Consider the following 25,711-nt stretch of genomic DNA (forward strand, 5'->3'; position numbering starts at 1 on the left):
TTATGGTTCACGTTTATACAATTCTGTGAATTCCCTCTGGGTTCAAGGTGCTCACCAAATATCTAGATAAATTCCTTGAGGGGTCACTTGTGGGGGGGGGATTTCCACTGTTTAGGCATATCAGGGGCTTTCCAAATGTGACATGGCGTCTGCTAACATATCTGAGACCTGCTGTGCACCCAAACAGTAGTTTTCTACCACATATGAGGTATCCGTGTAAACAGGGGAATTTGCACAGCAAATCGTATGGTGCATATTCTCTTGCTATCCTTGTGAAAATCCAAAATGTGGGGCTAAAGTTAAATTTGTGTGGGGAAAAGGTAAAATGCTCAGATTTTTTTGGTCCCCATCTTCCCCCTTCTTCTTCCACAGTGATTAACTCAAGAAAGTGACACTGATCAGAACTGGAAAATTTGGCCTGGTAAAAAAGGTGAAAACAGGCTGGGGGGTGAAGGGGTTAAAATGTCACTATCAATATAAATGATAACGTTTCGTACATTCACATGTACGCTTGGCTGGTAAAACGAATGGGGCAATTTGGGAATATTCACATACAAGTTTGTTCGTGCATCAGTCTATGATCTCATGAGTAAAACTGGGTGAAAAAAAGGGAACTTTCCTTTTCCAGTGATTTTCACCACTCACCATTGCTCCTCTGTAATAGGCCGTCGTTATGGTTCGGAATCTTTCTTGTCCAGCTGTGTCCCTAAGAGGGAAGGAAAAGATAATGAGAGTAATGGGCATGTATGTCATACTCAAAATGGCTAAGGGATGCTACAGTGTCGTTTCTAACAAACTAAACCTGTCAGAGGGCCCTATATATCATGGATAAAAAACCTCAAACCAATGATCAGCTGTAAAGTGGGGAAACAATTCCCTGCAGCGCCCTCACAGGGGAGGGTTAGCATTACACACTTCTCATTAACATCAATGGGTCATGAAGTGTCACTTCTGGGAAACTTGAACCCTATATCATCAAACTACGACTGTCCGCCTCTGCTTGCTTGGTTCTAGATGAATGTGATTAGTGGCACAGCAGCAGCAAAACTGCATCTTGGATTCAGAAGCCACGAGAAGAACAATGAGATTTGTGGCAGTGTCCACAATATATGCCTATTGGCACTAAGGACCTGTGCACAGTCTCAGCACAGTGAATGACGTTGCTTGTTTTTGACTTCCAGGTTTGGTGCAGACTTAAATCTGCAGAATACGTCAACTACATCTGAGTATCACGATATGGGAAAAGTATATGATGGTCACTAAAGGACTACCATAGACCCACAATTGGACAGAATAAATCAAAATGACTGGTAGAGACTCAACAAGTATGTAAACGTATGAGAAGAAGAAAGTCAGTATACTGTGACGCCCCTGGACTATTCAGGTCGTCACAGGGTTCTGGTCAAACTGCCCTCCCCGTGCCTCTATCATATGGTACTGCCTCCACCAGCATTCACAAATCCTAGATACACCTTGCACCACACCTGCCAGGCACACCAGTGGGCTGCTTAAGCAGGAATAGGGCCGCCCACCTAGGGGTCAGGTCAGTTCAGTGGCCCTTGAGCTGTGAGGAGCTCTGAGGAAGCTGGGAGTTGGAGTTCCCAGGGGAGGAGTAAACTAGGTCGCAGACGGTGGTCTGGACCTAGAGGAGTCGGACCCCCGGTCGCAGGGGATTGGGGCTAGGTGCCTGGGACCCGTCAAGGAGGACAGTCAGCAGCCTGCTCCTATCACCAGTCCGGGATCGAAGGCACGTCGGTGTACACGGACCCTAGGTCGGGGAGAAGCTACAAGCAACCCGGCAATTAACATGCGGAGGACAGGGCCTTTATGGACTGTTCCCACCAGCTCAAAGATCGGGGGCACTAGCACAATGAGGGGGATAGGGCTTTCCTAGCAAGCAGCCCACTTAAATCCCAAGCGTGAGCCCCTGAGAGCAGGCTCCTTCACTTAGCCATAGTGGGGAGCGGAGCCCGGATAGCTCCAAGCTACCGGGCCACAACGGACAATCTAAAACTTAGTGCCAGGAGGCAGCTTATGGACCACCGGCAGCACTGTAGGGTACGGGACCCGGACGAGATCCCCTCGAGAGACAATGGCGTTGAGAGACTTTGTTTACCCTCTTGCTAGCGTCTGCTTCATTGCTGAGTACCCGACTGACCCCTGCACTGTGTCCCCGCATCACCCACCAGAGTCCCGAGGTCTAACCCTACCCGTGGAGAGTAACATCATCTAGCTGCCCCACTCCATCACCCCGGGTACTCCCAACGGCAGCGGCGGTACTCCCAGTTACCGCACACCATGGGTGGCGTCACAAACTATATACCAAATCCCCTGTAAATACTCCCTTTCCATTTGAGTGTGGCCCCTAAGCCCCCGGGTCCAGAGACCCTCGAGCCACGAACTATCACCACCCCCGGATCTGAGCGGTTCAATCCGCTGCTGGGGCGCCACACCTCTACCTTAATAAAGAAGATTTTTCAATAAAATTCTATAACAAGTAATAAAAACATCAAATACAGAACAACCAGAACAGAAGGTGCTGGTGAGGACACAAAGTACAGGAGATATCACCCAGTCGCTGACAATGTGCAAAAATCGCATATAGAGGGGTGGGAATAAAGTGCCTATGCAAGTTTAGCAGCAATATATGTAGTATTAAAGGGGAATTACAAGATCAATAAAGTGCTAGAGCGCTGACACGGCTTCCGGCCGACGTTGGGGCTGACCGCGCATGCGCCGCCATTGACACCATTCAGAGTTAGAAATAGGGAGCATGGGTATATATACCCCGGGAAGAACACTTCTCTTTGCGACCCCTTTTGAAGAAGCCCATGCGAAACACCCGTTGGGGTCCCTGGAGTTACCCGCGATACACCCGCTATCGCTGGCAAGGGGGTATGTGTCATTGACTTATATTTTTGTGGCTGTTTACACTGCACATGCACTTTTAAAAGGGGCAGTGATTTATGGTATTCATCTGTGCTGCTACAACTTTTGCACTCCAGCACTTTATTGATCTTGTCATTCCCCTTTAATACTACATATATGGCTGCTAATCTTGCATAGGCACTTTATTCCCACCCCTCTGTATGCGATTTTGCACGTGGTTAGCGACTTGGTGATGTCTCCTGTACTTTGTGTCCTCACCAGCACCTTCTGTCCTTGTTCTCTATTTGGTGTTTCTATTACTTGATTTGTCAATAAAATTCTATAACTTCTTCATTAAGGTAGTATACTGACTCTTTCTTCTTCTCATATGTATACATTAAATCTGCAGAATATTAAGTTGTTTGGCATTTTTTGCTCTAAATTTCAATCATACTAATGAGTGGGGAAAAAATCTTTATCAAAACACATGTAAAAAAATGTGGCAAAAAAACACCTATTTATGCAGCAATATACCAGCCAAAAGGTGCAGAAATGAGGGGCAAATAATTAACGTGTGCACATACCCTAAAGGGAATCTGTCACCAGCATTTGCCATGTTATCTAGAGACATTGATTCCAGCAGTCACTTACTGAACTGCTGGCTGTCATTTTAATACAATCGCTGTTTTCTCTCCTTATACTGATGGAAAGCTGCTAATCAGTGGTGGATACAGAGTTACATAGAGCAGTTGACTAAAAAGGCAGGAGGCACCTAGTCCTCCTATAGTGATAATCTTCTGCTGATAAAACAATAATTGTATTAACCCAGCAACATGCAGTCTAGTAAGTGACGTCACTAGAATCAGACGCTCAGACCATACATCATTCTATCCTCAGGTTACATAGCAAAAACCTGCTAACGGACTCTGGTCCTAATTTCAAGAAATGAGAAACCCATAGCCAGAGACTCTGATCTGCAGAAGAGCCTTGTTTACAGTGGCTTTCATCATCTCCTATTCCCTAGGCTCCAGCCATTTACTAAACGTAGCTGAACATAACCCGTGCAGTATGTCTATAGGTTAGATTTATAGATAGGCACGCACTGGACATGCAGACCTGTTTACTGTGCCACAAAATGTATAACAAGGTATTAGGGGATCCCAAGGGTAAGGATCTGTCTCCGCTCTTCTGTGCTGCAGATCACTGCACCTAGCCTTCAGCATTGTTACTCACTGTGATAGACCAGCGATTAGTCACAGATAAAGCCACAGCGCACCCTGCCCAATTAGGAACATGCCCGTCTGAGATACCAGATAATGGTGCTAGACCCGGCAGCACGCCAGAGCGAGATAGTAATGGAATGTGCCTCCAACGCCAGAGCAAGGTGCACAACGTCTCACTTATTGCTGGGATACCAGAAAGCACGATGGAAAAGAGAAGGGGAATTAAATCAGCCCAAAATAAATATAGATTACAGTCTATGATCTGCCCCATGTATAGAATGACGTTCTGTATCTCAGCTAAGGCTGGTGTTGTCAAAAAGTGGCAAGAGCAAAAGATAGCCATGACAGCACCAACAAAAATAGGAGCGGAGGCTGCTACTACGTAACTAACACTGCCGTGGATGTCACTCTCCACAGGTAGAAACCTTACCCCTTAGATCTCTTAGACTCTCACCTAGCCAAATCAGGTCTCTTTATACTGAGGAGGGCACAACCCTAAACATGTGCCTGCAAACTGAGATTTTGGTTTGGCTTATATCCTAAGTCATATGATAGGCCTGGTTAAAGGGTCGATATTGACTTTTAGGATTGCTACTTCCAATAGGTGGCGCTACAGTTCAAGTCCTCTAATGAGTTAATTTGCACATTGGAAAAAGAAAACACATTGAAGGGAACCTGCTGTCACCAGTTTTTCGGCCTATAGGCTGCGGCCACCACCACTGGGCTCTTATCTACAGCATGTTAGAATGCTGTATATAAGAGCCCAAGCCGCTGTGTAGAACATAAAAAACACTTTATCATGCTCACCTAACGGTCGCGCTGCAGTGGATTTGGGTCAGATGGGCGTCTCCGTTGTCAGGTGCCAGCGCCGCCTCTTTCGGCCATCTTTGTCGGCCTTCAGTCGCCGGGGAGCATGACGCGTCCTACGTCATCCACACTCGCCAGCATAGAGTTCCTGAGCAGGTGCACTTTGATCTCCACTGCTTAGGGCAGATCAAAGTATTGTAGTGCGCCTGCGCGAGACTGTGGAGTGTGTATGACGTGACAAGCACAGAAGTTTCAGAAGGAGGACGAAGATGGCCGAAAGAGGCGGCACCAGCACCGGAGAATGGAGACGCCCATATGACCCAAATCCACTGCAGCACGACCGTTAGGTGAATCTATAAAATGTTTTTTATGTTCTACACAGTGGTCTGGGCTCTTATATAAAGCATGTTAGAATGTGTATATAAGAGCCCACTGGTGGTGCCCGCAACTTAGAGGCCGAAAAAAAAAATAATAAAAAAAAAAAATCTTTTGAACTGTTTTTTTGGGGTTTTTTTTTTAAAACCAATTTGGAAGAGCTACGATGCGCTTCTTATGTCACTTTCTTGAGTCATTGCTGCGACCAAAACAACCATAATTACGGCATTTTGATTTATTTTTTAAGCTTTACAGTGTTTACTGATCAGCTTACTTCATCTATGTTTTGATAGATCAGACTTTTATGTATGGAGTGATGTATTTGAAAATAAAAATTGTAAACTTTATCTGTAATGGGGGAAAGGAAAGGTGATTAGATGTAACTTTTTTTGTAATTTTTTCTGTATTTCTGCATCCTAAACGCTGCATTGTACAGTACAGGCACAGTGGATGGATTTATAGGCATCTCCTGCCCGCTGTGCTTGTTTTTCCTGCAGTGTAAACAGACATACGGTGCAGCTTCCAGAGCCACAGTATGTAAATCTATGCTGCAGAGCCGCGAGTGTTCTCTGTAGGGAGAAGAAAGAAAGACACCTGATCGCGGGCAATGACAGCTGCTGAACACTTGCGTCTCTGCAGGAGAAGACACGATGTGTCTATGATGCAGCATGTCTGGATCTTGGGGACGTACCCTTAGGGGATTTGAACTAGTATCACTAGTATCATACTAAATACAGCAATACTTTGTAAACATCACACTCCCAGAATACCCCCAGGCTGGCTTTAAACAGAGCGCAGTGATGACAGACAAAGGTTTTTCAGCAGACCACTGGCTGTCGTACCCACCCATCAGCACCCTGCGATCATGTCGCAGCTATGCAGGCACTGTAACTGCAGCCGTCCTACATTGATAGCGGCATTTAACAGGCCAGCAGCAGCAGGCAGAGCTCTACAGAGTTCTTGGCTATGTGCACAATCATTATCTGCTGGATATAAAGTGGGCTCGATCAGGGTCTCTACATTATGCAGCTCTCAGATTAGGTGCCAAAAACCTGGTGACAGATTCCCTTTAAAGTGGGTTTCTTCTGATTCCTGGCTTCCTGCTTGGGTGACAGTTCTGACGAGGTACACCATCGCACCACTGGTATGAATGGTGAGCTCTCCGATGCTGAAAGGCAGCAATGTGTTGGTAGCATTGGGGAGTGGCACAGAGGCTGCTTGAGATTAAGAGCTAGGAGTTCACTCCCGTCATTCCAGCCAGCTTCAGAGCAGCGCGTACAAGCTTGCAACCACTGGGTGTGTTTGGCCACTGCTGCAGTGGCTGGTAACCTAGGCAATAACAAAATTAAAGATAAATATTTTGTCCTTTTCTGAAGAACAAAATTATCAACAAGTAAATTGCAAATGTACTTGTCATTTTTTTCCCATAGATGGGAATACCCCTTACATCTTATGTAGTACAAGAAATCACATTACAAACACCATCTCGTTAAGAAAGTGTGTAAAACTGTCTTTTAAAAGGGAACCTGTCACCAGTTTTTTGCCCTATAAGCTGCGGCCACCACCACCGGGCTCTTATGCGGGCTTTACACGAGACGAGCTATCGTGCGATGCATCGTCGGGGGTCACGGTTTTCGTGACGCACATCTGGCATCGTTCACGACGTAGTCTTTTGTGACACCTCAGAGCGACGCAGAATCGCTCACAAATCGTAAGTCGTGTACTCGTCGCTGAGTTTTAAAAAATTGTTTATTTAACATGGCGCCGGTTGTTCATCGTACCCGGGGTAGCACACATCGCTCTGTGTGACACCCCGGGAACGATAAACACAGCTTACCTGCGTCCCACGGCTCCCGCCGGCAATGCGAAAGGAAGGACGTGGGCGGGATGTTTACGTCCCACTCATCTCCGCCCCTCCGCTTCTATTGGCCGGCGGTTGTGTGACGCCGAACGTCCCCCCACCTTCAGGAAGTGGATGTTCGCCGCCCACAGTGAGGTCGCTCAGCAGGTAAGTACGTGTGACGGCGGTTTAACGACTTTGTGCGACACGGGCAGCGATTTGCCCATGACGCACAAACGACGGGGCGGGTACGATCACTCGTGCGATCGCACGATAGATCGTAACGTGTAAAGCCCGCATTATATACAGCATTCTAACATGCTGTATGTAAGAGCCCAGGCCGCTGTGTACAACATAAAAATCACTTTATAATACTCACCCAAACTGGTTGCAGCAGTGGAAGTGGGTCATATATGCGTCTCTATTCTCCAGTGCTGGTGCCTCCTCTTTCGGCCATCTTCGTCCTCCTTCTGAAGCCTGCGTGCATGACACGTCCTACGTCATACACACTCGCCGGCATTGAGGTCCCGCACAGGCGCACTACAATACTTTGATCTGCCCTGCTCAGGACAGGTTAAAGAGCGCCCGCTCAGGACCTGAATGCTGGCGAGTGTAGATGACGTTGGACGCGTCATGCACCACGGCTACAGAAGATGGAGGACAAAGATGGCTGAAAGAGGAGGCGTCGGCATCGGATGACGAAGACGCCCATTTGAGCCACATCCACCACGGCGACTGGTTTAGGTGAGTATTATAAAGTGTTTTTTTATGTTCTCCACAGCGTCCTGGGCCCTTACATACAGCATGCTCGAATGCTGTATATAAGAGCCCAGTGGTGGTGGCCGCAGCTTATAGGGCAAAAAACTGGTGACAGGTTCCCTTGTGCACCACCAATAATGATGTGGTTCAGATTAACTTGTTCCTTCTCACACTGTACAGTATGGACTAGGGATGGCCTGGAATGACAGTGGCCACTGGCCCTTTATGTGCCATTACTGGGGATAGGTGGGGAATCACAGAGCTAGGGCATGTTCAAAGTTACTTACCATATCTGTAGCTTAATCCTCTTGCCATCTAGTTCTATTGTCCTGATTTTAAAGTCTATACCTGTAGAAAAAACAATGGCAATGTTAATAAGGGAGCCACAATTCAGATGTGCCTATGGGCACGGTGCAGCATCAGAACGTTGTGATGACAGAGTCGGCTTCACTTCCTCTCTAGGAGTGCGCAATCTGGCACGCTGCCTTTATATTCTGCCATATCTTGTGAACTTTGACATTAAAAGACACTATACAGTTTATTTTCTGCTCGCCCTTACCCCGCACCACCTGGGTCCTTTCATATCAGCAATCTCTGCACTTTATGCCCTTTGTTTTCTCATAGAACAAAGCGGTTTCTTCTACAAAGTGCACTGCGTAACGGAGACAAGAGCTTCCACGCTCGCCGAGATTGTGTAGCATACTGCCTTTATACAGACACCCTTGCTGAACCAGCTTTATACTCAATACTCCTCTTATGGCCCCAGGGCTAACCTGATGATTTGATAGAGAAGGGAAAAAAACCATGATTGCCTACATCATGAAAAAGAAGGGTCCACAGCAGGCCCGTCTTCCCGTGCAGACAAGTCCCTCATTGTCTCCTAACCCTACAAGTAGATGCTTGCTCTCGCTGAACACGTTGCATCTTTACACTTCCTGCTGACTCTGCAAGTAGAGAGGAAGTGTCCGGAGGCTTTCACACTGGCTCTGCCGCCTTACAGCCAATACGTACAATACATGCTCATTTTACATAGGGATCCATGCACTGAAATGGGAAAGGTCAGGAAAATAAAGTGGGTTGGATTCTAACTGAGTGAACAGAAGGGAATACACAGCTGCACTACTGGTGTTATACTGAGAAGGACCAGCCGGCTCCTCCAACATGTCAGCTCTAGTAGACCTCTCAACATAAAGCAGGTTTTCTTGGAATTCTGCATATTTGTTCCTCCTCCTCCTCTCCTGACAAGAGCACATTACGACTAACCCAGTCCCATACTGTACAATCACTGCTGTCTGTCAATCTAGTAGCAATAGGCAACATGGGGGTTTCTTAACAAAAGACTTGCGAGTCATCAGTCAACATACAGTGGTGTGAAAATGGGTTTTCCCCTTCCCCATTCTGATTTCTTATTCTTTTGCATGTTTGTCACACTTAAATGTTTCACATCATCAAATAAATTTAAATATTAGACAAAAATAAAACACAAATAAACCCAAAATGCAGTTTATAAATTAAGGTCTTTATTTATTTATTTAAAAAATGTAAACCTACAGGGCCCTCTGCCACACCTGTTCTCCATAAAGCAATCACTTAAATAGGACCTGCCTGACAAAGTGAAGTTGACCAAAAGATCCTCCAAAGCTGATCATGCCGCAATCCAAAGAAATTCAGGAGCAAATAAGAAACAAAGTTAGTGATATCTATCAGTCTGGAAAAGGTTATAAAGCAATATCTAAAGCTTTGGACTCCAGTGAACAACAGTGAAAGGCATTATCCTCAAATTGTGAAAACATGGAACAGTGGTGAACCTTCCCAGGAGTGGCCGACCAACCAAAACGACGCCAAGCGCACTGCGAAGACTCAAAGAGGTCACAAAAGACCCCACAACAACATCCAAAGACTTGCAGACCTCACTTGCCTCAGTTAAGGTCATGACTCCACCATAAGAATGAGACTAGACAAAATTGGCCTGCATGGCAGAGTTCCAAGAAGAAATCCACTGCTGATCACAAAGAAAATAAAGTCTTGTCTCAGTTTTGCCAGAAAACAACTTGATGATCCCAAAAACTTTTGGGACAATACACAGGACTGACAAGACTAAAAGTTGAGCTCTTTGGAAGGTGTATGTCCCATTACATCTGGCACAGAAGTAACACAGCATTTCAGAAAAGGAACATCCTACAAACAGTAAAATATGGTGGTGGTAGTGTGACGTCTGGGACTGTTTTGCTGCGTCAGGACCTGGATGCCAAAGAAGAAATCAGGAAGGAAGGAAAGCAAACACTTTCTTACATCACTGTATATCATTGATTTATAGATACAGAACACACAACGTCATCGCTTTTATAGAATGCAGAAAACTACTGGAGCATACAGTACATATAGGTTATTAAGGTTGGTTCTATGTCTGGAGCAAATGCGTTTGCCCACATTACATTTGCGCCACATGTCAAATTCTGAGAGTAGACCGTCAGTGATCACGGCTCACACTAGAAATGCCCCTGTTCATTTAACCCCTTTACCTACAAGCCTGTCTGCACCTGCCTGACCAGGCCAAAATTTTACAATTGTTAGCAGTGGTACTTTACAAGCTAATAACTCTGGAACGTTTCAATATTTGTTTTTTTCGTGATACATTGTACTTCATGTTAGTGGTAAATTTTGGTCGATATTATTTGTGTTTATTTCTGAAAATATCAAAAATTTGACAATAAATGTAAACATTTTGCAATTTTTTAACTATGTTCATCATCCGTCATTCTCGCAAACTGAGCCTCATCTTTCCTGTACGGCGGCTAAGTTAGTCAGCCAACACGTGCTTGTAACAGCCACAATATTATGCACAAGCATTACAACAGATTATACCTGCCAGTGCTGCACTGAAAAAAATCCTCTTAGACCATGCTCCTGGCATAGTCTAACAGCTTATCCATTGTTGGCTGGCCCCCAGAGGTTGCCAATGATCAGAACCTTGTGATCACATCGCAGGGTCCCAATTGGGTGGTAGAGGGAGCCCACTCTCTCACCCAGGCTCATAAAATGCTGCAATCTCTATTGATTGCGCCATTTAGGGGAATAAAGAGTCAGGGAGCGGTGTGGCCTTTGGCCCTGTCTGTGAAAGTCGGAGCACGGCTATAGGCTGCTTTACATGCAGCAACATCGCTAGCGATGTCGCTCATGAAAGCACCCACCCCCGTCGTTTGTGCGTCAAGGGCAAATCGCTGCCCGTGGCGCACAATATCGCTAGTACCCGTCACACAAACTTACCTGCCTAACGACGTCGCTGTGGCCGGCAAATAGCCTCTTTTCTAAGGGGGCGGTTCGTGCGGCGTCACAGCGACGTCACACGGCAGGCGTCCAATAGAAGTGGAGGGGCGGAGAGCAGCCGCAGAAAGTCACGCCCACCTCGTTGCCAGAGGACGCAGGTACGGTGTTGTTCGTCGTTCCTGGGGTGTCACACGTAGCGATGTGTGCTGCCTCAGGAACGACAAACAACCTGCGCCTGCACCAGCAATGATATTTGGGAGTTGAACGACGAGTCAACGATCAACGATTAGGTATTTTTGCTCGTTAGCGGTCGAGGCCGAATGTGAGTCTCGAATTCCGTGACCCCAACGACATCTCGTTAGCGATGTCGTGGCGTGTAAATCCCCATTTTCACTTAAGCCGAGCTCCCGGCGGTGATCATGCAGGCACAGTTTCTGTGCCCGCACGATTACCATGGCATGCCAATAAGTCTAGTTTATGGGAACTCACAATAAAATAGTACATACCAGTCCATCAAATGTCGGGAAGGAGTTAAAGGGAATCGCTCAGAAGGTTTTTGCTACTTAATCTGCGAGCAGTATAATATAGGGCAAGAGATTCTAATTCCAGGGATATGACGTTTACAATCATGGCCGAAATTGTTGGCACCCTTACACATGTTCCAGGAAATGAACTATTTCACCCAGAATTTACTGCAAATACACGTTTTGTTATACAAGTTTATTTCCTTTGTGTGTATTGGAACACAAAAATAAAAAATTGGGCATAATTTCACTTCAATAATGGGCTGGGCAAAATTGTTGGCACCCTCAACTTAATATTTGGTTGCACACCCTTTGGAATAAATAACTGCAATCAATTGCTTCTTATTTCCATCAACAATCTTCTGGCACCTCTCAATTGGAACTTTGGACCCCTCTTCTTTTGTAAACTGCTCCAGGTCTCTCATATTTGAAGGCTCCCTTCTCCTAACTACAATTTTAAGATCTCTCCACAGGTGTTCAATAGGATTTAGCTCTAGACTCATTGCTGGCCACTTCAGAACTTTCCAGCGCTAGTTTCCATCCATTTCTGGGTGCTCCTTGAAGTATGTTTGAGGTCATGGTCCTCCTGGAAGACCCATGACCTAGGACACAACCAAGCTTTCTGACACTGTGCACTACATTGCAACCCAAAGTTCTTGGGTAATCTTCAGATTTTATGATGTCCAAGTCAAGGCACCCAGTGCCAGAGGCAGCAAATCAACCCCAAAATATCTTAGTAGCTACAGTCACATATGGTGGAGGTTCAGTGTTCCTTTTTTGTAGACCTAATTCCATTTTCGGTAAACAGTAGAATGATGTGCTTTACCAAAAAGCTCTATCTTGGTCTCATCGGTCCACAAGACACTTTCCCAGAAGGATTTTGGCTTACTCATGTCCATTTTGGGTAATTACACTGTAGCTTTTTTATATCTCTGTCAGCAGTGGGGTCCTCCTGGTCTCCTGCCATAGCGTTTCATTTCATTCAAATGTTGATGGATAGTTCACACTGACACTGATGCACCATGAGCCTGAGACAGCTTGTATTTCTTTGGAACTTGATTGGGGCTGCTTATCCACTATCCTGCATTGCAACCTTTCATCAATTTTTCTCTGCCGTCCATATCCAGGGAGATTAGCTACAGTGGCATGGGTTGTAAACGTCTTGATTATGTTATGCACCGCAGATAAGGAACATTAATATCTCTGGAAATGGACTTGTAACCTTAAGATTGATAATATTTTTAAAATGTCTCTCAAGGACTCGGACAGTGCACTTCTCTTTCTGTTCTCCATGCTTAGTGTGGCACAAAGAGACACAAAATGCAAAGATTGAGTCAACTTCTCCCTTTATATCTGGTTTCAGGTGTGATTTTCATATTGCCCACACCTATTACTTCCATAGAGGAGTCTGAATGAGCATTACATCCTTGAAACAAAGTTGTTTACCCACAATTTTGGAAAGGTGCCAACAATGTTGCCCGGCCCATTTTTGGAGTTGTGTGAAATTATGTCCAATTTGCCTTTTTTTTCTCTGTTTTGTTTTTGTGTTGTTTCAATACACAGAAAGGAAATAAACAGGTTTATGACAAAACAGGTATAATTGCAATCATTTTCTCGAAGAAATACAGAAAATAAAGTAACAGTCTCAAGGGTTCCAACACTTTCGGCCATGACTATATCAGACCGTGTGCTATAGTTTTATCAGCAGGCTATTGTCAGTAGAGGACTAGATCTCATGTGCAAGTCAGTCCAGCTAATCTGTGTAACCTCACCACTGAATGGCAGCTTGCTGACAATTCACAGCATACACAGGAAGCTGCCAATCAGTGGTGTGGGCGGGGTTATGCATAGTCCAATATTCTGATCACTGCTACATGTACAGCAGGGAAAACAAGGATTCTTTCAAAAACTACACTAAGAAGACCAATCAGTGATACATCGCTGGCATCTACACATACCGCTCTCAGATTACCGTATTTTTCGGATTATAAGACACACTTTTCCTCCCAAAACTTTGGGAGGAAAATGAGGGGTGTGTCTTAAAATCCGAATATAGCTTACCGGGGGTTGTGCAGAGAGGTCAAAGGAGGCAAGGAGATGCTCCGAGCAATGCACTGTGCTGTTGGCGCTGCTAGTCTGTGCGACGCTGTTCTGTGCATCGGGCAGCGCCGCTCGGTTCTGTTTGGAGCCTCTGTGCACTTTTCTGTTCGGTGGACGGCTGCTCCGTCCTGCTCGGCTGCTCGGCGCACAGCTGCTCTCCGTCCTGCTCGGCTGCTCGATGCATGGCTGCTCGCCGTCCTGCTCGGCTGCTCCCCGTCCTGCTCGGCTGCTCCATCACCAGCCCCGCACAGAGCAGAGCGGTGTCGCGTGCCCCGCACACAGCAGCACCCGCAGTGAGTATCTGGGGCCCCCTCTATACTACTTACAGTACTCCAGTACCGCCCCTGCCTCCTGTGACCCCCGCTCCTCTGCAGGCCCCCCTCCTTGGTAAGACACCACCAGATTATAAATGGACCCCATATTTTTTTTTACCTTTTTTTCCCTCCAAATTATGGGTGCGTCTTATAATCAGATGCGTCTTATGAAACGAAAAATACGGTATATAGCAAAAATCTGCTGCAAGATTCTAGTTTAATCAAGTTCTGGAAGATTTCCCAGCAATCTTAACAACTCATTTACATGTAAGAAAAATGTGGATTTCTCTGGATTAAGACATTGGATTGCAGCCATTAAGGTAACATTTTATTCATCTTCCTATGACCTACATACTCATATAGACGGCTTAGGAGGGCTCATCCTTCTGACAGATTGACTTAAGCAGCAGGTATGCAAAGGGATTCCTCGCTCACGCTGCACCTGAAGCAGGGACTTTATCACAACTATTGGAAAATGACACACTGCTGCTATCAGGGTGTCATTACTTTAGGCAGCTCCTAGATACAGCAGCACAAACATTTCTTGTATTGACTCAGCATTCAACTTCAGCAGCAGAAAACAAGCAGAAATCACTTTTATCCAGTCATTTTCTTCTATTTCTGAGCTTTTAGCAGGAATCTGACAATGGGAATTCATGTATTTCTCTGCTGACTTGTGTAAATGTAAACTATTAATGCAGAATGGAGCACACTTATTAATGCTGTCTAAGGCCCTGTGCGCACTAGGCGTTGTTACCCGCGGTTTTGCTGCGGAAATTTCTTGAGAAAGGTTTCAAATCTTCCTGCAGACATTTCCCAGCAAAACCTATGGGAAAAAAATTAGCTGTGCGCACGCTGCTTTTTTTTTTTCACAAGAAAATTCTTTGTGAAGATTTTCTTGAGAAAATGTGCATGTCACTTCTTTTCCGCAGGTAGCTGAGGTATACCCCCGGTATTTCACTCCATTCACTGTAATGTAATCGCGAAATACCGGGGGTATACCGCAGGTAGCAAATGATGTGCGGTATACCCCCGGTATAGCCGCGGTTTACCTGCGGTAATGCTCATCACTGCCTGCAGTTTTGCAGGAAGTGATGTCATTATGACAGAAGAGGAAGCGGAGCAGAGTAAACACACACGTCACACTCCCTGGACGCCGCACAGAAGCGCTTCCGTGTGACCTCCAGGTGCCCGTGCAGTCTCTGTCCCGCTCCAGCCCCGTGGCTGCCCGCCCTGCAGTGTGTCAGTGTCTGCTCGCAGTATCAGCAGCTTGTCACCCTGCAGCGCAGGCAGACACTGACACACAGCAGTGCGTGCAGCCGCAGGGATGCCGAGCGCTGCTGTCAGGAGGTGAGATGAGATCATTACCTACTGTGACGATCTCCTGCTTCCTGACATCACCGAGGTCACTGCTGTCTATGCCCGTCTCATGAGCAGCCTGAGACTATCACTAACGGTGACGTCACGGGCTCTCGCGATACTGCTGACAACGCAGTGGGCATAGAAGTCAGTGACAGCGCTGACGTCAGCAGTGCAGGAGATGATCACAGCAGGTAATGATCTCATCTATCCTCCTGACAGCAGCGCTCGTCATCCCCTGCAGTGACCTGGGCTATTGATGTTAGCTCAGGTCACTGCATTGCTCTCCCAGCCAATGGGGAACATTCTGTTTTTCATTGACTGGGACAGTGACTATGGTATGGGTCGCCGTGGGACCCCCCCCCTTTATTGGATTACGCCAGACGTGGAATTGATTGTTCTGTTCAATAAATTGGTGAAAGAGGGAATGTTTTGGGGAGTGTTTTTTCAAATAAAACTTTTTTTGTTGTCTATTTTTTATTTCTTACTGACTGGGTTGGTGATGTCGGGTGTCTGATAGATGCGTGACATCACAAACCCCAGGGCTTGATGCCAGGTGACATTACACATCTAGCATCAACCCCATATATTACCTCGTTTGCCAACGCACCAGGGCAACAGGATGAGTTGGGGCGAAGCGCCAGGATTGGCACGTCTAATGGATGCGCTCACTTCTGGGGCTGCTGCAGCCTGCTATTTTTAGGCTGGGGAGTGTCCAATAACAGTGGACCTCCCTAGTCTGAGAATACCAGACCACAGCTGTCCGCTTTACTTTGGCTGGTGATCCAATTTGGGGGGGGGACCCCACGTTTTTTGTTTTAAATTATTTATTTAATGTAAAATAACAGCGTGGGGTGCCCTCTGTTTTGGATTACCAGCCAAGGTGAAGCTGCCAGCTGTGGTTTGCAGGCTGCAGCCGTCTGCTTTACCCTCGCTGGCTACAAAAGATAGGGGGACCGCATGTCGTTTTTGTTTTTTTAAATTTATTTATTTTATGGCTAAATACAAGGCTAGGCACCCTTTAGTGCCCCATGAAAGTCACTAAAGGGTGCCAGCTTAGAAAATGCAGGGAGGTAGGACATTATATAGGTCTTCCTCATCTATCTATCTATCTATCTATTCATCTATCCATCTTTCCCTCTATCCATTATCTGTCTGTCTATCGATTATCTATCTATTACCTATATTATTTATTGCAGTTACAGCATAAACAAAAACGCAGGGACCAACCTGCGGAAAAAATGCGGGAAAAACTCATGCGTTTTTTGGTGCGTTTTTTTACCACAGGTGCGGTAATCTTCAACTCCCAGAAGTTTCTCAAGAAATTTTCTTGAAGAAAATCACTTTTCTAATGCGCACATAGCCTAATGCTGAAAAAGCTACAGTCTTAAAAACACACAGGGTCTACCATAGTGGTTTATAGTTGAGAACTCTTAAAGGGAAGGTGTCGTAAAAAAAAAAAAAAAAATTAAAAATTTTATATTTTCCACTCTTAAACACTAGGGGGAGCAGCTGCTGAAATCGTACTGTAGAACTAGCTCACATTACAGCTGCAGTAAAGTGGGCAGAATCTGCTCTCCTGTGTGTGATGTCACCTCCCCCTCCCAATCTGGGTGTTTCCAACAGGATAAGAAAGAATGAAGTTTAGGATTACAGTGTAGAGCCATTTTGTTGTTGGCAGCAATGTGATTATAATATGTCTTAAGTGTCACTGAGGACAGCTGCATAGTGCTACACTGTCTCCCTAGGCCCCGCTGCTGGCCGGCTCCCTCCCTAGGCCCCGCTGCTGGCCGGCTCCATCCCTAGGCCCCGCTGCTGGCCGGCTCCATCCCTAGGCCCCGCTGCTGGCCGGCTCCATCCCTAGGCCCCGCTGCTGGCCGGCTCCCTCCCTAGGCCCCGCTGCTGGCCGGCTCCCTCCCTAGGCCCCGCTGCTGGCCGGCTCCCTCCCTAGGCCCCGCTGCTGGCCGGCTCCCTCCCTAGGCCCCGCTGCTGGCCGGCTCCCTCCCTAGGCCCCACTGCTGGCCGGCTCCCTCCATAGGCCCCGCTGCTGGCCGGCTCCCTCCATAGGCCCCGCTGCTGGCCGGCTCCCTCCATAGGCCCCGCTGCTGGCCGGCTCCCTCCCTAGGCCCCGCTGCTGGCCGGCTCCCTCCCTAGGCCCCGCTGCTGGCCGGCTCCCTCCCTAGGCCCCGCTGCTGGCCGGCTCCCTCCCTAGGCCCCGCTGCTGGCCGGCTCCCTCCCTATGCCTCACTGTATCCCGCACCCCCATATACTGTGCTGCCGGCCAGGGTCGGAGGTCCGAGGTGACATGCAGTGAAAAGGCGTGATCCGTAGTGCAGTGCCACTCAGGCTGCAGATCACCGCTCCCAGCCACATGCACTCACCTGAGACCTGCGCCCCCGACAGGACGTCCTGTCAGCGATCACAGTATGAGCAGCAGACGGAGGCCCGAGGTGAGTACATGTGGGGAGGGGGGGGTGAGCGGCGGTGGGAGGAGAGCTGAACGGCAGAGTGGGACGGGGGCTGAACGGCAGAGTAGGGGAGGGGTGTGTGGCAGAGTGGGGAGCAGCACGCCAGGATCAGTAACGGTGCAATCACCGTTGCCTGGCGTTGGTACTGACACCATCCATCCCGGCGGGTGACAGGGGGAAAGTGGAGCACACGGCATACGCTGTATGCTCCATAAAGATGGTGCTGATCTTCTTCCTCTGCTGTGATCTGGGCAGCCCAGGGGGAGCATCCATTTCACAGGAGACGCCTTCTCTAATGTTACAATATAGGGTCGGAGCCCGACAACGGTCTATGCCCAGGAGCTGCCATAAAGGAGGTGAGTAACTGTCGTTACAAACACCAAATCCAAGATGGCAGCCCCCAGTGCTTAAGTAAAATTAGAATTTAAAAAAAAAACCACAACTAAATAAACAGTGATTTTACTATTGTATTAAAAATACTTTATTTCATAATCACTATTATTAATACAAAATTAAAAAAAACACGACACCCTTCCTTTAAGGCCCCTTTCACACGTCAGTGATTCTGGTACGTTTGTGCTTTTTTTAAAACGTACCAGAATCACTGACATACGCAGACCCATTATAATGAATGGGTCTGCTCACACGTCAGTGATTTTTCACTGCACGTGTCTCCGTGCGGCGTACCCGCGTGTGCGTGATTGCCGCACGGAGACATGTCCATTTTTTTCTGGCATCACTGATGTCCCACGGACCACGCAGTGGTGTGGTCCGTGAAACACGTGCCAGAAAAAAACGTGCCTATAAAATAAAAATCATTTTTACTCACCCGGCTCCAGCGATGTCCTCTGCAGCCCGTGCAGCTTGTTGCTTCAGAGCCGGCTCATTACTGTCGCGCAAATTCATGATGCGCGACACAGCCGACCCGGAAGCAGCTGCTGCGGGGGTCAGCGCCGGCCGGATGCTGCACCGCGGGAGCGATCAGCACCATGGAGAGCGGGAGCGGGCACAGGTGAGTTCATCTCTAAGTGCAATCACGGGCCACGGAGAACGGAGCCCGGATTGCACTTAGACAACCCACGTGTGCAGTGATTCACGGCACACGTAGGGACATGTGCGTGTTTTACACGCCAGTGAAAAACGTCAGTGTTTATCACTGACGTGTGAAACGGGCCTAAGGCTGTGCCTAATGGTAGTTTTTTCTGTTGACTTACATTGTGCCATGTTTGATGAAATGTGGTTCAAGTAAATTAAAGACCGTTTGTGGCACAATTTGAGCTTGATCAATCTCGCCCATTAAGTTAAAGTTAGCTCATTATAAAGGAGTGAATTCAGAGGAATATGAGAAAAGGGAATGTCAGATTGAGTAGGAGGTTCCAGATTCTAAATGCATGAAAATCTTGTACTGAAAGTCCCCAAAAGATTAAGAAAAATTCAGCAAAAAGGTATCTTTAAAAATAAAAAAAGTATTGAAAATAAATTAAAAGCCAAAAACCGCACACGAACACATGAAAAAGGCAGACGCGTTTCACACACAGCCTTTAGTCACTGAATAACATGCATACTTGTGAGCACAGCTCCATTCACTTCTATGGGACTGATGGAGAAAATAGGACAGTCAGTCTCACTGAAGTGTACTGGACGATAGTCGTGCACTTCTGCTCCATTCACAGGCTTGTACTTGGTAGACTGCTCATCAGTCAAGTCCCAGAGGTCAGACATTAATTATACATCTGGTTGATAGATGATAAATGTACTTAATAGAAGAAAAAAAACCCTACAAAATCTAAACGTTTAACTGATACCATGGATAAATGAGAATATCTAAACATGGCACATATGTCACGATGCCGATGGGATAGCGGGGAACCAGGGCTCCTAAGCTGACCCGTAATCTCAGGGATACTCCTGATGGTGGAGATGCTCGATTTTTCTTCCTGATCCTGCTCCTGATGAGTCCTGATCTAATTTCCCCTCCCCCAGGGAGGGACAGGACAGGAGTGTGATGAAACCCACAGATAAAGACAAATAAGGGTAAACCAAAACGGTCACACAGCACGGACACACAACTGTAAAGACAATAAGAGGTTCAGATGGAAAAACAAGAGCAGGAAGGAAGTACAAAACGGGTAAACTCCACAACTGCTCCAAACAATAGGCACAACTTAAAGGAAACCTATCAGGTGCAATATACACCCAGATCCACGAGCAGTTCTGTGTACATATTGCTAATCCCTGCCTAACTGTCCCTGAATCTAGTAGCACAGATAAAGAGATCTTTAGAAAAAGTATTTCTAAAGATCTTTTATCATATGCTAATGAGCGCATGGACTAGTCCCAAGGGCATTCGATCCCTTGGCTAGTCAGCCCCCTTAGCATGCAAGCACGCCACTGTGGGCATGCTAACATGCTAATGAATGTGCAGCGTTAGAGGCATGGTCGCTCTCACCTCTGCTGCCTCCGCTGATTTTCGGTTCAGTGCGGAAGATCAGAACGTCCAAGTACTTCCTATCACGCACACTACACCAGTTTGAAGCCGAGGCGCGTACACCCGGCTTCATAGTGTCAAAAAAATGCACCCTCTGGCAGACTTTGACAACTGTAAACACTGCGTTTGACAAAAAAAAATGCATCCAAAACGCATGCGTTTTGGATGCATTTTGCATGCATTTTTGACAGTGCGGTCCCAACTTCACCCGACTTCATTGTCATCCCGCGGCTCTGTCTGTGTGCTATCATGAACTCAGATGAACCTCCGAGGTCAGTGCCAGGACACAGGAGTCCGCAGCAGTGACGTCAGAGCTTCACCCAAGTTCACTGTCATCATGCGACTCTGTCTGTGTCGCGGCCTGATTTGCAATCACAGGTGAAGGACTCACCTGTGAACACAAATCACCTGAGTGACTGAAATGAGCCGCGCGATCAGCGATACCGTCACTCAGGTTACCTGCGGCCACAGCTGAAGTCCTCCACCTGAGAGCTGTAGCCGCGGGTAACCTGAGTGTTGTCACCGCTGATAGCGCAACTCACTTCAGTTGCTCCGTGGAGCTCACAGAGAGCGGTCGTTCTCTATGGCCGCTCACTGTCAGCTTCCGATGTAGCAGAGCTGAAAGCGTCGTGGGACCTCATGTTGATTACGTCGAACCTGGAGGATGTTTGGGGATTAATAAAGTGGTGAAAGAGGGTGTTTGGGCGTATCTGTTTATTTTCTTTAACTTACAGGTTAATCATGGGGGGGGTGTCTCAGATGCCTGCTATGATTAACCTAGGACTTAGTGGTAGCTATGGGCTGCCATTAACTTATTACCTCGATTGCCAACGCACCAGGGCAATTCGGGAAGAGCCAGGTAAGGTCCTGGGACTGTCGCATCTAATGGATGGGGGAAATCCGGGCGGCTGCTGGCTGATATTTTTAGGCTGGGGGGCAGCCTAGAAACAATAGGCCTCCCCAGTCAGAGAATACCAGCCCCCAGCTGTGTGGCTTTAGCTTGGCTGGGTATCAATTGGGGGGGGACCGCACGTCATTTTTTAAAAATTATTTAATTTACTGCACACTATAGACCCACCCACTGGCGGCTGTGATTGGTTAGAGTGAGACAGCTGTCACTCAGAGTGGGGGCTCGTCTGAATGCAACCAATCATAGGTGCCGGTGTGCGGGGGAAGCAGTGAATACGAGATGGAATAATGAGCGGCCGGCATTTTCAGAAGGGGAGAAGCCACCTGAGCTTTGTGACAGCCGCACAGTGCCGTGCCGGTGATCGGTGAGTATGAAGGAGGGAGAGAGACAGAGACCGAGAGAGAGAGACCGAGACCAACCGACATCGACAGAGACCGAGAGAAAGAGAAAGGAGAAAGAAACAAAAAAGAGAAAGAAAGAGAAAGAAAGACAGAGAGACCAAAAGATCTGCGTTTTGTTTGTCAAAAAAGCATGCAAAACGGAACAAAAATACAGTGCAAGCGCACAGCTAAACATTTTGGTTGTGTGTGTTTTGACACTTCTATTATTATTATTATTATTTATAGAGCACCATTAATTCCATGGTGCTGCACATGAGAAGGGGTTACATACAAAATACATATACAATTTACAGTAGACAGACTAGTACAGAGGGAAGAGGGCCCTGCCCTTGCGGGCTTACATTCTAAAGGGTTTTGGGGAGGAGACAATAGGTGGGGTGTAGGTAGGCCGGCAGCTCCGCAGGGTGGTGAGGGGGGCCGGCAGCTCCGCAGGGTGGTGAGGGGAGCCGGCAGCTCCGCAGGGTGGTGAGGGGAGCCGGCAGCTCCGCAGGGTGGTGAGGGGAGCCGGCAGCTCCGCAGGGTGGTGAGGGGAGCCGGCAGCTCCGCAGGGTGGTGAGGGGAGCCGGCAGCTCCGCAGGGTGGTGAGGGGAGCCGGCAGCTCCGCAGGGTGGTGAGGGGAGCCGGCAGCTCCGCAGGGTGGTGAGGGGAGCCGGCAGCTCCGCAGGGTGGTGAGGGGTGCCGGCAGCTCCGCAGGGTGCTGGTGGGGGCCGGCAGCTCCGCAGGGTGCTGGTGGGGGCCGGCAGCTCCGCAGGGTGCTGGTGGGGGCCGGCAGCTCCGCAGGGTGCTGGTGGGGGCCGGCAGCTCCGCAGGGTGCTGGTGGGGGCCGGCAGCTCCGCAGGGTGCTGGTGGGGGCCGGCAGCTCCGCAGGGTGCTGGTGGGGGCCGGCAGCTCCGCAGGGTGCTGGTGGGGGCCGGAAGCTCCGCAAGGTGGTGGGGTCATTGAAGATTATAGGCAGTTCTGAACAGATGAGTTTTCAAGTGCCGTTTGAACTTTGCAAGTGTAGTAGATAATCTGACATGTTGAGGCAGCGAGTTCCAGGAGACTGGGGATGCTCGGGAGAAGTCTTGGAGTTGGATGCGTGAGGAGCGAATGAGAGAGTAGGAGAGAAGGAGATCTTGGGAGGACCGGAGGTGACGTTTTGGAGTATAGTGGGTAGATTAGTTCAGAGATATATGGAGGAGACAGATTATGGATGGCTTTGTGACACACCTCATTCATTTCAATGGGTGGAAAATGCAACCAAAACGCACAAAAGAAGTGACATGCTGCTTTTTTTAATGCAACGATTTTGTCAAATATTTGACAAACAAAACGCTGCCTAAAAAAAAAAAAAAAGCAACGTGCGCATGGAATTTTCTGACTTCTCATAGACTTTGCTGGGGAAGCACAACGCATGCATTTTGACAATGACACAGTGCAGTTTAAAACGCAACCAAAACGCAGGAAAAAAAAACGCAATGTGTGCACATGGCCTAACTCTTGCTAGCCTGCCTATGAATCAGCACACAGTAGGTAGAGTCTGCCTGTGTTATCACATCATCCATGTGACAACATCTGTCTGTTGTGGTAAAATACTGCACCTCACCAAAAAGTGTGAACTCAAAAGCTTCATATAACACCTTCCCTGGCACAGAGACAGATCTGCAGCCGAGTGCCTCTGCTCTGCAGGGGGTGCATACACTGCACCCCAAATGCGTTACACCAGCACACAAGTTCTAAAAAGCCGATTGGTGAACATTACATTAAACTTTCTTCTTTTTTCAAGAACAAAAAGATGTCACTATACAAACCACATGTATCACTACATAGACCTTTCTGACCTGATGAGACCAATGTACTTGCTTTGAAAATCCATCTTAGAAAAGCTGTATAATCCTCAAAGCAATATCAGCATTATAGGAGTCCTACAAGAGCTGAACTGTATACACTCATTTTAATATCAGTCAGGAAATTTCTACAGATGCTCAGTAAATTAGATAATCATCAAAAAGTTAAATTTATTTCAGGAAAACGCATATATTATCTATTTCAAGTGTTTATTTCTGTTAATGTTCATGATTGTGGCTTACAGTCAATGAAAACCCAAAAGTCATTATCTCAGATAATTAGAATAATTACCACAAAACACCTGCAAAGACTTCCTAAGCATTTAAAATGGTCCCTTAGTCAGGTTCAGTAGGCTACACAAGCATGGGGAAGACTGCTGACATGACAGATGTCCAGAAGGCAGCCAATGACACACTCCACAAGGAGGGTAAGCCACAAAAGGTTATTGCTAAAGAAGCTGGCTGTTCACAGAGTGCTGTATCCAAGAATATCAATGGAAAGTTGAGTGGAAGGAAAAAGTGTGGTAGAAAAAGGTGCACAAACAACCGAGATAACCGCAGCCTTGCTAGGATTGTTAAGAAAAGGCCATTCAAAAATTTGGGGAAGAGTCACAAGGAGTGGACTACTGCTGGAGGCAGTGCTTCAAGAGCTACCACACACAGACATAGCCACAACATGGACTACAAGTGTCGCATTCCTTGTGTCAAGCCCCTCATGACCAATAGACAGCGCCAGAAGAGTCTTACCTGGACCAAGGAGAAAAAGAACTGGACTGTTACCCAGTGGTCCAAGGTGTTGTTATCAAGGTCCCAGAATCTGGAAGAAGTGGCCACAATCCAAGCTGCTTGAGTTCTAGTGTGAAGTTTCCACAATCAGTGATGGTTTGGGGAGCCATGTCATCTGCTGGTGTAGGTCCACTGTGTCTTATCAAGATCAAAGTCAGTGCAGCCATCTACCAGGACATTTTAGAGCACTTCATGCTTCCCGCTGCCAAGCTTTTTGGAGATGGAAATTTAATTTTACAGCAGGACTTGGCACCTGTCCACACTGCCAAAATTATCAATACCTGGTTTAATAACTACACTATCACTGTGCTTGATTAGCCAACAAATGCGCCTGACCTAAACCCCATAGAGAATCTATGGTGTATTGCCAAGAGGAAGATGAGAGACATCAGACCTAACAATGCAGACGAGCTGAAAGCTGCTATCAAAGCAACCTGGGCTTCCATAACACCTCGGCAGTGCCACAGGCTGATCGCCTCCATGCCACTCCACATGGATGCAGTAATTCATGCAAAAGGAGCCCTGACCCGGTATTGAGGCATTTACTGTCAGACTTTTCAGTAGGCACCAACATTTCTGAGTTTAACGTTTTTTTCAGTTGGTCTTATATAAGATTCTAATTGTCTGAGATAGTGACTTTTGGGTTTTCATTGGCTGTAAGCCATAATCATCAATATTAACAGAAATAAACACTTGAAATATATAACTTTGTGTGTAATGACTCTATATAATATATGCGTTTCCATTTTTATTTTGAATTACTGAAATAAATCACTTTTTGATGATATTCTAATTTATTGAGATGCACTTGTATGCAGTTAATGGGGTTGTTGTCCGGCAATAGTCCTGTGGGTTTCCTAGACACAATGATATAGACATCTGTACTTACCCATTACCTCCTTTTAACAATGCCTCTGATTTTTGCTGATGTGGCTGCAGAGGTGACATTTAATGATGAGCATGTTTCGAAATACTCAGATTTGCGATACTCGTAACGAGTACTGTCTAATACTTGCATTGCGCGCACTATTCGGAATGAATCCCCAAGTCAGTGAGGAATACTCACAATGTCACGAGTAACCCGGATTCTGCACTATTTGCCACTCGCACGAATAGACCTGCATTTGGGTTATTCGTTACATTGTTATTGAAGATGACCAGTTTTATGTCCTCTGTTATAACTTAATAACAACATACAGAAGATTACCAATTGTTATAGTTTCTTCACTTTGTGTCAAAGATTTAGCAATGATTGCCTGAAAAGTACCACTCCAGCATTTTTTTTTTCAGCCGTGGAGTGGTGCTTTAAACTTAAGTCCCTTGACCCCTGTCTTAAGGCTGGTTTACACGCTGCGATATCGCTAGCGATGTCACTGGTGAAAGCCCCCGCCCCCGT

At 47.1% G+C, this 25,711-nt stretch overlaps 1 protein-coding gene across 1 annotated transcript in view; it reads right to left on the bottom strand.

The window, feature by feature from the left end:
- Positions 1-25,711, bottom strand: part of RAB8A (RAB8A, member RAS oncogene family) — a 65,303-nt gene that overhangs the window by 32,423 nt on the left and 7,169 nt on the right. The window contains exons 2-3 of the mRNA XM_075337838.1: positions 8,160-8,220; positions 646-706 (exon numbers count right to left, since the gene is read on the bottom strand). Of these exons, the coding sequence (XP_075193953.1) occupies positions 646-706; positions 8,160-8,220 (122 nt within the window). The remainder of the gene's footprint in view (positions 1-645; positions 707-8,159; positions 8,221-25,711) is intronic.

This window comes from Anomaloglossus baeobatrachus, chromosome 1 (assembly GCF_048569485.1).
Source record: "Anomaloglossus baeobatrachus isolate aAnoBae1 chromosome 1, aAnoBae1.hap1, whole genome shotgun sequence".
Classification (NCBI taxonomy): domain Eukaryota; kingdom Metazoa; phylum Chordata; class Amphibia; order Anura; family Aromobatidae; genus Anomaloglossus; species Anomaloglossus baeobatrachus.